At 46.1% G+C, this 9,718-nt stretch overlaps 1 protein-coding gene across 4 annotated transcripts in view; it reads right to left on the minus strand.

The window, feature by feature from the left end:
- LOC134463990 (rho GTPase-activating protein 6-like) overlaps positions 1 to 9,718 on the minus strand; it is a 186,150-nt gene that overhangs the window by 7,153 nt on the left and 169,279 nt on the right. For all 4 annotated transcript variants that reach the window (XM_063217413.1, XM_063217414.1, XM_063217415.1 and 1 more), the window contains 4 exons: positions 6,356 to 6,535; positions 2,940 to 3,031; positions 1,787 to 2,142; positions 131 to 211 (listed from right to left, as the gene is read on the minus strand). In XM_063217413.1, the coding sequence (XP_063073483.1) occupies positions 131 to 211; positions 1,787 to 2,142; positions 2,940 to 3,031; positions 6,356 to 6,535 (709 nt within the window). The remainder of the gene's footprint in view (positions 1 to 130; positions 212 to 1,786; positions 2,143 to 2,939; positions 3,032 to 6,355; positions 6,536 to 9,718) is intronic.

The raw sequence follows: 9,718 nt of genomic DNA on the forward strand, positions 1-9,718 counted from the left end.
ACATACAGACAGACAGACGGACGGAAGGACGGACGGACGGACGGACGGACGGACGGACGGACGGACAGACAGACAGACAGACAGACAGACAGACAGACAGACAGACGGACGGACAGACAGAGAAAGGTACCTGTACACGTTTGGTCCTTCAGGCCAGGTTTGAGGGTAGAGTGCCAGGCACCCCAGATATTGACTTGCTCATCAGCTAGGTCTTCCAGTAAGGAACCAGAGGGAGGCAGAGAGGGTGAGAGAAAGAGCAAGATAATTATTAATTGTCTGGTTTTCGTTGACATTATTTGCATACAGTATATCATGCATATAAACAATAATTCAAAAGGTGTCGAATGAATGAATGGAGTTTATTCAAGAGATCATTTCACATTTAAACGCCTCACCAAATGAATTTACAATTTTTATTGCCAGCTTTGCAGCTCAGTCAGTGGTGGAGAGAATCGAACCACTGTATAAGAAGGAAGAGACGTCTCTCCATAGCCAAGACACAATCATTACAACACACACAACTAAAACATTTAAAAAAAAATGAGAGTGTTGCAGATAAGGGAACATATTTTGACATGTTTTTTTGGTCAACTACCTCTCAACAGAGCACAAGGTATTGCATCTAAGGGCGCGATCACACAGACCGTGGATTTCTGCCTACAATCTGCGATGCACGTCCAGCTGATTCATCTGTAGTGCCCACACCGAGCGCGGATCCACTGCCCATTCGAATGCGGTGACTAGGCAACGTAACGACTCAACTGTCACTCGCAACATAGCCTAGTCGATGGTGTTGTGTCATGAATGTTGTGAAAACATAAACAAAATGCTTTGTCCATTCATCTATGTAAAATGAATAGAAGACAATCTCTTTTCTTGCTCTTCTAACGTTGGATAGTGAATCTGATATCAATGATGATAACGGTCTCCTATCGAACATCTGGAAATCCGCCGTGGGTTTTCCGTCTTTAGTTGAACTTTTTTTTAACTCGATCCGCCCGGCGCAGAGAGGCGGATAATCCGCAACCCACCTTGCGCTGATATTAGACGCGGAATCCGCTCATTTTCATTGACAAACAATAGAACACATCCGCCTCCAGTGTAAAATCCGCAGTCTGTGTGATCGCGCCCTAACAGTACAATATTACTGCCTCATTACTCATCGTTATAACTGAGTCACCACTTCTTATTTGTAATGTCCTTGTGTACACTCACTTCCTACTTCCTCTATTTGTACTTGAACCTTCGTCACTTGATGATACCATACAGGACGTTCATGACTGTGTTGATGATGACAGTAAAGGTCTACAGGTTTTGAAAAACAACAACAACAAAACAAGACCCAAATCCCCTGGTAGACATCCACCTGTTCAGCCAGCCACCTTCCCTGGTCTGCCCTCCTTCAGCTCACCTTTGCTGGTTGAACACATGTTGTTTCTTTGCATGATGTCCAAAATCTACCAAACAGCGTAACTCTACTCAACTGTGCATAGCTCATTACATACTATACTAATTCTGGTCTAATGCCTTTGTGTCCAATCCCGCCATACTTTTGCTGAGTGAAAAACAACAACAACAACCCAAAACAAACAACAATAGCCAAAACAAACCCCACAACTCAAAGCTCACATCCATTCAACCAAGGAAGCAGACGTCCTATTCAGTCACCTCACATCAATCATCCAGTAAAATACCCAAACACATACAACAAAACCCAAAGAGCAGACATCCAGCTCCTCAGCCACACTCCGACACGCCCTCCTCCCTCCTCCCTCCTCCAACTCACCTTTAGTGGGTGACCACATGCTGCTGTTTCCGCTGCTGCTGCTCTCCCTGGCCCTGCCAGCCACCTGCCCCACCAGCGCGTACTGCTCCGGCACCCGGAACAGCCTCTCCGACCCCCCACCGATGCCACCTCCTCCACCGCCACCGCCACTGCCCAAGCTGCCCAGGCTCCCCAGGCTCCCCAAGCTCCCCAGGCTGTCACCACCTCCTCCTCCTCCGCGGCGGTCACACAGCACAGGGGAGTTGTTGTCGTAGGGCGAGAGCTCCCCGCTGGAGGGGGAGGCCTTGTTGGAGTCGCTGGAGGAGCGCCGCTCACTCAGGGAGAAGGAGGCCTCCGAGCGGAGCAGGTCTGGACTCCTGCAGGAGGAGACGCAGATCATAAGTACATAGATCAGACCGCTATGGGTACCCCACATATCAGCCTGTTCTGTGTTTTTTTCCTATCATAATGGACCCAATCTATATAATATAATATAATATAATATAATATAATATAATATAATATAATATAATATAATATAATATAATATAATATAATATAATATAATATAATATAATAGAATATAATAGAATATAATAGAATATAATACAATATCTATGTTGTATAATATACTTCACTGAACTTTTCATGAAAAAAATAGTTAAATCTTCAAACTTAAATTTAGACTTCAGACTTCCATTTCCTACAGTAGAATACTACAATGTGTAGTTACTTCTGACCGTGTGCAGTAGAGTTTAAGTGTCATATGACTCTCTGTCCAGCAGAGGGAGAAAGAGCAATATGCAGCACATAACACTGTGGACAGTCTGGGGGCTGATGATAACTATGCTTGTGCTGGTGCTGTGCATGTTTTTGTACAGTACATGTGTGCAAAATATTTTCGGTCCTTCAGACCATCAGTGCTTTTTTTTGGCACTGATGATGGTCTGAAGGACCTAAAACGTTTCGCCCTTCACTGGGTAGCACTTTCTTTATTTTCCTTATGCATTAAAATTCTTTATGCATCGGCATCAGTGGTGTGCGAGTTCCTCCTTGCTGCTTCATTGGATTACTTTGTGGAACCACACGCACCCTCCCGGCTACAAACCTAAAGGCGCGACACCCCTTCGGAGTAAATAAAATGTAATGTAATGAATAGTAATCATTCACTGACTGTGATGCTTTCCTGCGTAGTAAGTAATCCACCACATCAGGGTCCGTTTCCAGTAGACTCATCAGAACCTCATTCTGCAGCTCCGGTGGTACCTGCAACACATGCACAACCACTGTTACTATAACAGACACAAATATTACATTACACTTAGTTGATGTTTTCATCCATCGCGACATATAGTTCTTTACCTACCGTACATTGGTCACACACTCCCTGGAGCAATGTGAGGTTAGGTGCCTTGGTCAAGGGCCCTTTAACCATGGATGATATGGGATTGGAAACTACAACCATATGATTCTGAGACCAGTTGCCTAACCGGTCATGGCTGCCCCCAAACTGAATACAATGCATAGGCTACACACCTCACATTGAAAGAAGATCGTACATACAATCAAGGTCAGAGCAAGTGTAACCAAAGTGTTCCTGCGAAGTTCGTCCCCCTCAGGGCCGCAAACTCGCCACCTCCTAGTCAACGCATCGGTTTGGGTATGGGAGTCACAGCACGATACCACTGAGCTAAAGGACCAGTCCGATAGCTCAACGCTACCGATAATGGTTGAGGCTTTGGGAGGGAGGTTTACTAAGGTTCCACGCCACACTCTGCTAGTTGGCCTCATTTACACAGGTGACAACGTTAATAACAGTTTAATCTTACAGAGTCAGCTCTTACTCCCTTGAACTTTGCACCTTAGTGGCCTGGTCCTTTTTCCATTTTGCCAGATAGAAATCGCTAAAGTAGAACTAATGCGTAATCCTATTTCGACGGCTGTTTAAGTTGGATTACTGTGTGCATCTATTGAAAAGCTGCAATCAAAGTATTTGCCAGTGCATTTTTGTATTGTAAATAAAGCTCTAAAAAGACCTTTTCATTCTTCCAATTAAATTAAATTAAATTCACTGAAATCCCAGTTTAATGATTCATGACCAGAGGTCTTTGATCGCGACAGTTTCCTTTGTTGACAGTGAAAATGTCTTTGGCAGCAGGACACGGTTCATGTGAAGGTTTGGAGTTTGAGTGGGAAGCTTTGACGGCAACGATATTTCTCTATTTCTCACACTGAACATCAATGGGTGTCAACGCATAAAACTGAAACTTTGGACAACTGACATCTGTTTCATTTTTAAACTGTGGAGAGGCACAACCAAACACGCAAGGCGTACTACATGTAAAGCACCCACAGGCACGGGGGGTGGGGTGGGGGGGTTGGGACGGGGACATGGCAGGGAAATGTGATACGTATTAATAATCGCACGCTGCCAGGCCCCTGTGGCTCCCTCTCTCTTGCGCTCGCTCTCTCTTGCGCTCTCTCTTGCGCTCTCTCTTGCACTCTCTCTCTCTCTCTCTCTCTCTCTCTCTCTCTCTCTCTCTCTCTCTCTCTCTCTCTCTCTCTCTCAAACACCTTCATGCTAAGTGAAAGAAAGATAAGAGACAGAGTGATGGAGAGAGAGAGAGAGAGAGAGAGAGAGAGGGAGGGAGAGAAAGAGAGAGAGAGAAAGAGGTACAGAGGCAGAGGCAGAGATAGAGACAGAACAAAAGAGAACAAGAGAGAGAGAGGGACAGAAAGAGAGAGAGAGCAAGCTGAGGAGACGTTTGCCAGGCAGTAGTCGGGGTCCTGTTTTGCTAGTGTTGGCCAGGCCCCGGTTAGCGGATAACTCCCTCCTGACTCCTGGCTCCGTCTGTATAAGCTCCAGGGCAGGCACCAGGGGGTTTAGCGCTAAACCCCTCCTCACTCTCCTCGCTCTTGGGCTCATTACGCCTCCAAGCCCCCCTGTCAAGGCCGCTGACAGCTTTGGCCAAGCCTGGAACAAAACCATCTGTAAGGGCCCCCCCAATCAATACAAGCAATGTACTTTATAATAGGGACCTAATTCTGGCATCCATTTCATCCTGGGCCTGGGACGACTGACCCTCTTTGTTCCCCCATTGGCTTCCCTGTTCCCTGTAACATCCCCCCCCTCAGTATTTGCTCTTCCTAAGACTGGCCCATTGTCTGCTAGGAGCCGCAACCGGTCCCAAAGTAAATTGGCCCCTCTAACTCGCTCGCCTCGACTTTCTAGTGTGGAAACTTGTGAAGCCGGGAGGCTCAAGGGCCCACTTTAGAGAGAGGACGGACCTTGTGTGTGTGTGTGTGTGTGTGTGTGTGTGTGTGTGTGTGTGTGTGTGTGTGTGTGTGTGTGTGTGTGTGTGTGTGTGTGTGTGTGTGTGTGTGTGCGTGTGTGTGTGTGTGTGTGTGTGTGTGTGCGCGCACGCGCGTGCGTGTTCATGTGTGTGTCAGCATGCGCACATATTTGTGTGCCAGTGTATGTGTGTGTGTGTGTGTGTGTGTGTGTGTGTGTGTGTGTGTGTGTGTGTGTGTGTGTGTGTGCGTGCGTGCGTGCGTGCGTGTGTGCGTGCGTGCATGCGTGTGTGTGTGGATGTGTATGTTGGTCTAACTGCCTCAGAGTGGAAAAAGAGGTTACTGAAAGTGAGACCCTGAGTCTCAGGGAACAAAGGCAGTGTCAACATATTAAGCCTGGCCAAGCAAAGAAGATACATCACCTTTGGCACATTCCTGCAGTGATTGCTCATGTCACGGGAGGATAACTGCGCATTTGAGATCTTTTCAGTGCCCTAATGCCCTCACACAATACGACAAATAGCTTTTATTTGTAGGTTATACAGCATGTTTGTATAAATGGACAGCCAGTCTGCCACCACAATGAAGTCTGTGAGTCTTTGCACGTCTCATTTAAGATTAGGTAAACACAAAAGCGTAATAGGCAACATTGAAATGGTATCCAACATGGCTTTCCTGACTTGTACTTGAGGAAAGTAGGTTTGACGGATAGAATTTAGACAGTAGTCTTTTTTGCCTTTTTTGGGGCCTTCCTTATGAATGTGAGAGGAGATAGGAAATTGAGCAGAGGATAGCGATGGGGTAGGGTTGGGACCTGATCCAGGCCGTACTTGAAACTGGGTCCCCATGGACATGCGATCCTGTATGGGGTGGGCTTACCATGGTAGGCCATGCAATACATGGGTTCACAGTGTTTGTAAACACAATGTTGTGAGGAGGGGCAAGACACTGGCAGCCAACCACGTGTGGTACTTTTTTTGACCGACAGGTGGTTTACAACAATCAGAGGTTGAGTTGCGCGCAACTAGGTTCGTGCAGCCAGGGGAAAACAATTTAGAACCCATGTATATTTTTGGTGTGCACAGTGTGTTGTGACACAGTAAGCTCGTTCGTGACGAAGCAGTAAGATTTTTGCTAGGCAGTGGGCATGCGCACTTTGCCAGTTTGATGCATTCTGGTTAGAATTTTCTAACCACAATTTTCTAAGCCCACTGCCTATCAAAAATCTTACTGCGTCGTCACGACTGAGCCCAATGACATCGGGAGCGTCCGTCCGTCCAATGAGAGCCTTCCACTCACCATAAAGAGGGCATCGAAGGCGTCGATCATGCGCTGCAGCACGGCGATGACGGCAGTGGACTCCTCGGCCCTGGCAGAACTCTGCACGCTGAACTCCTTGTCCGAGTTCTTCTGCTTGTGCAGCAGGTTCGGCCCGAAGATGGTGGCCAGGTTTTGCGAGGTCATCTTGTTGCCCGTTACCTGATAAAGAACGCAAATAGACAACATTGCAAACAGAGTTCAGGGAAAAAAAGTAGGAAGGTCATATTGTTCCAAACCAAATGAATGAGGACCAAATAAATGTACACACATAGAATATGTACAACACAAAACAACTTCAACACACAAACAAATGCACACTTGTAAAACAAAGGAGATACGCACTCCGCGCTTCTAAATTAACAAAATGCACACTTGTGTTTGTCTGAGCATACCATATGTTGACAAAAGGGCCACAAGTATGAAATATACTGACATACTGTACATAGAAAGTAATGATGACTGTTCTGATGAGGTCATCTTGTTCCCTCTCACCTGAGAACATGGCAGAGGGACAAAAAGAATGCACATTTGTTGTAGAAAGGTTTATCTAAATTTAGTCGGTTAGCATGACACACACAGACGTAAGCATTAGCACATTCAGCAGAAGTCTTCTTCAAAGTCTCAACGGTGTACACACACTCAAAATACACGTACTGTACATAGACACTAAATGTGTATTTGTGTTGTTACGTATGTGCATAGGCACAAAAGGGACACAAAAGGGACACAAAAATATGCAGATAAACAGACAAAAGCAATGTCAGCAGGTGCAAATTTACACATTATTGCACAAAGGCTGGGTTTGTAGAGACTGTTTAAATTAGCTCTTCTTTATAGTCATGGAGATGAATTGCTAATGAATACTACAGTAGTAGTATAGTCTTGGTTGAGAGTAGGTCTTTCTCCCGTGAAGAAAAAAAATAACGGTCACACTCCATGCAGCTATTATACTCCCAATGACACTTATATTCAAGCTAAAAAAGGAAGTAATGCATTTTAAACCATTTATATAACAAGGACTCATTTAGATGCAGAGAGATACAGTATGTCACATACACACAACAGAGAGAGAGAGAGGGGGGGGGGCTTCAAGTAGGCAAAATGGAAATTTCATGACGTTGCCATAACAGCACTCCATCACCTTCTTCATGTCTGTGTTTTCATCTCTGTCTCTCTCTCCCTCTCTCTCTCCCTCTCTCTCTCTCTCTCTCTCTCTCTCTCTCTCTCTCTCTCTCTCTCTCTCTCTCTCTCACTCTCTCTCTCTCGTGTGTGTGTGTGTGTGTGTGTGTGTGTGTGTGTGTGTGTGTGTGTGTGTGTGTGTGTGTGTGTGTGTGTGTGTGTGTGTGTGTGTGTGTGTGTGCGTTGCCCGCGCTGTGTGTGTGTGTGTTGCCCGCGCACCGTTGTGTGTGTGCCTGTCCAGCAAATCATGGTGTAGTCAGTGAAACCATAGGGACTCTAGCCACCAGCAGCACATCCATGCCAAAGGCTGTGCCTCACTTACCACATATAGCTGTGTGTCGGAGACATGTGAAATCAGTCAATAAACAGCCATTGGTAAAGAGTGTGTGATATCACACGACACAGTACAGTACAAAGCACGGTCTAGTGTAGTGTTTCTCAATGGGGGCGGCTGGGGAGCACTAGGGGGGCGTTGAGAAGGATACAGTTGAGCGGGGGCGTTGCTTAATTGTCATTGGGGACATTAGTTCATTTTATTCTTTTAATACTAAGGGGGGCATTGGCAGGCCTATGAATTCAATGGGGCTTTGGGAGGCTCAGGATGAGGTCCAGGGGGCGTTTGTTCAAAAAAGATTGAGGACCACTGGTCTAGTGCAACATTTCTATGATAATGCCCTATGCCCATGACGATATCCAGTGCTACTTATAGCTGTGTGCAATAGGGTGCATCAAACGCTCAGTCCCAGCTCCGAAAGATGATCATGATAATAAGAAACTAGAAAAAGAATGCATGTTGCCAGGATCACTCATATTTCTGTTTAGAACAAACAAGGCAGCAAGGAGGAGGGTTTTTTTTGCAGAATGTATGGTGACAACTTTGGTTGGGCCCAAGACAGTCATCTGAAAGGGCCCCCACTCAATACATAGCCTACAATGTAATGAGGACCTAATTCTGGGTGCCCCTTCTCCCTAGGCCCAAGACTACTGACCCCCTTGACCCCCCCTGTCAGCTTCCATGGGTCTGGTAACAGCCACGGGGCACTGAAGCACTCTGAGCCACTCCGTGTAAGGAGCATGACAAATCCCTCGCAAAATCAAATCGAACCAACATCACTGACCCACTCTCACTTTGTACTCTCGCTATCCCCCAACTGAGTACCCCCCATCGCGCTCTTCTCTCTCACCCCATTTCTCTCTCTCTCTCTCTCTTTCTCTCTCTCTCTCTCTCTCTCTCTCTCTCTCTCTCTCTCTCTCTCTCTCTCTCTCTCTCTCTCTCTCTCTCTCTCTGTCTCTCTCTCTCTCATGACAAATCTCTTGAAAAACAAAGCGAACCAATGTCACCAAGCCAATAACAGGAACATGACAGATGTTTCATTATTACCTTCACTATTTCTGGCTCTGGTATTGGCTGTATTTAGCACTTGGTTCTGACCATCGGTTACACACAGGACAGGTTTTTAATCTCTGCTGCCCACTAAATTCTGCACTGCAGTATGAAATGCATCCTCCTCTTTTTCATATACAGTATGCAATTTTTCTGGACTTTCTACAATACAACCTCCTTCTCTACTGTACAGCCACGTTCATTTCCTAAACATATTTCCAATATTCACATTTCCTTTCACTCAGAGTACCATCCAAAAAATTTCTCCACCTTTACCTCAGATTCATATAATGCACTGTCCTCCTTCGTGGCCACCTGGGAGTCTCCGTTTTGCGGTTCCCAAACTTTTCCCCCTGCGCACCCTCTTGTACATTTCAGTGTGGTTCGCGCACCCCCTAAGCAAATATTTTGATGTGCTGATGGCCACGCAAGTATGATTCACTGTGCATTCACAGCACATTATGCACAGTTGTTTTGGGGAAACCTCTTTTCCAATAAAAACTCACATATCCACCATTGCTCTATTTAGCTCGCGCAACCCCTTATGGCAGGCCGCGCATCCCCAAGGGTGCACGCACCACAGTTTGGGAAACCCTGGTCTACTGTATCTTCCATCTCTCAATAACTTTCCTGCTCTGTTGAGACCTACCACCTCTCCTTTCCCCTCGTTTTCTGACCCTTCTGTCCACTACTTTTCTGTCTCTTTCTCTACCTTTCTACTTCTCTTCATGCTCTCTTCCCCACCTCCCCATCTCTTACTTCCCTGCCTCTTCCTCTCC

This window comes from Engraulis encrasicolus, chromosome 15 (assembly GCF_034702125.1).
Source record: "Engraulis encrasicolus isolate BLACKSEA-1 chromosome 15, IST_EnEncr_1.0, whole genome shotgun sequence".
Lineage (NCBI taxonomy): Eukaryota > Metazoa > Chordata > Actinopteri > Clupeiformes > Engraulidae > Engraulis > Engraulis encrasicolus.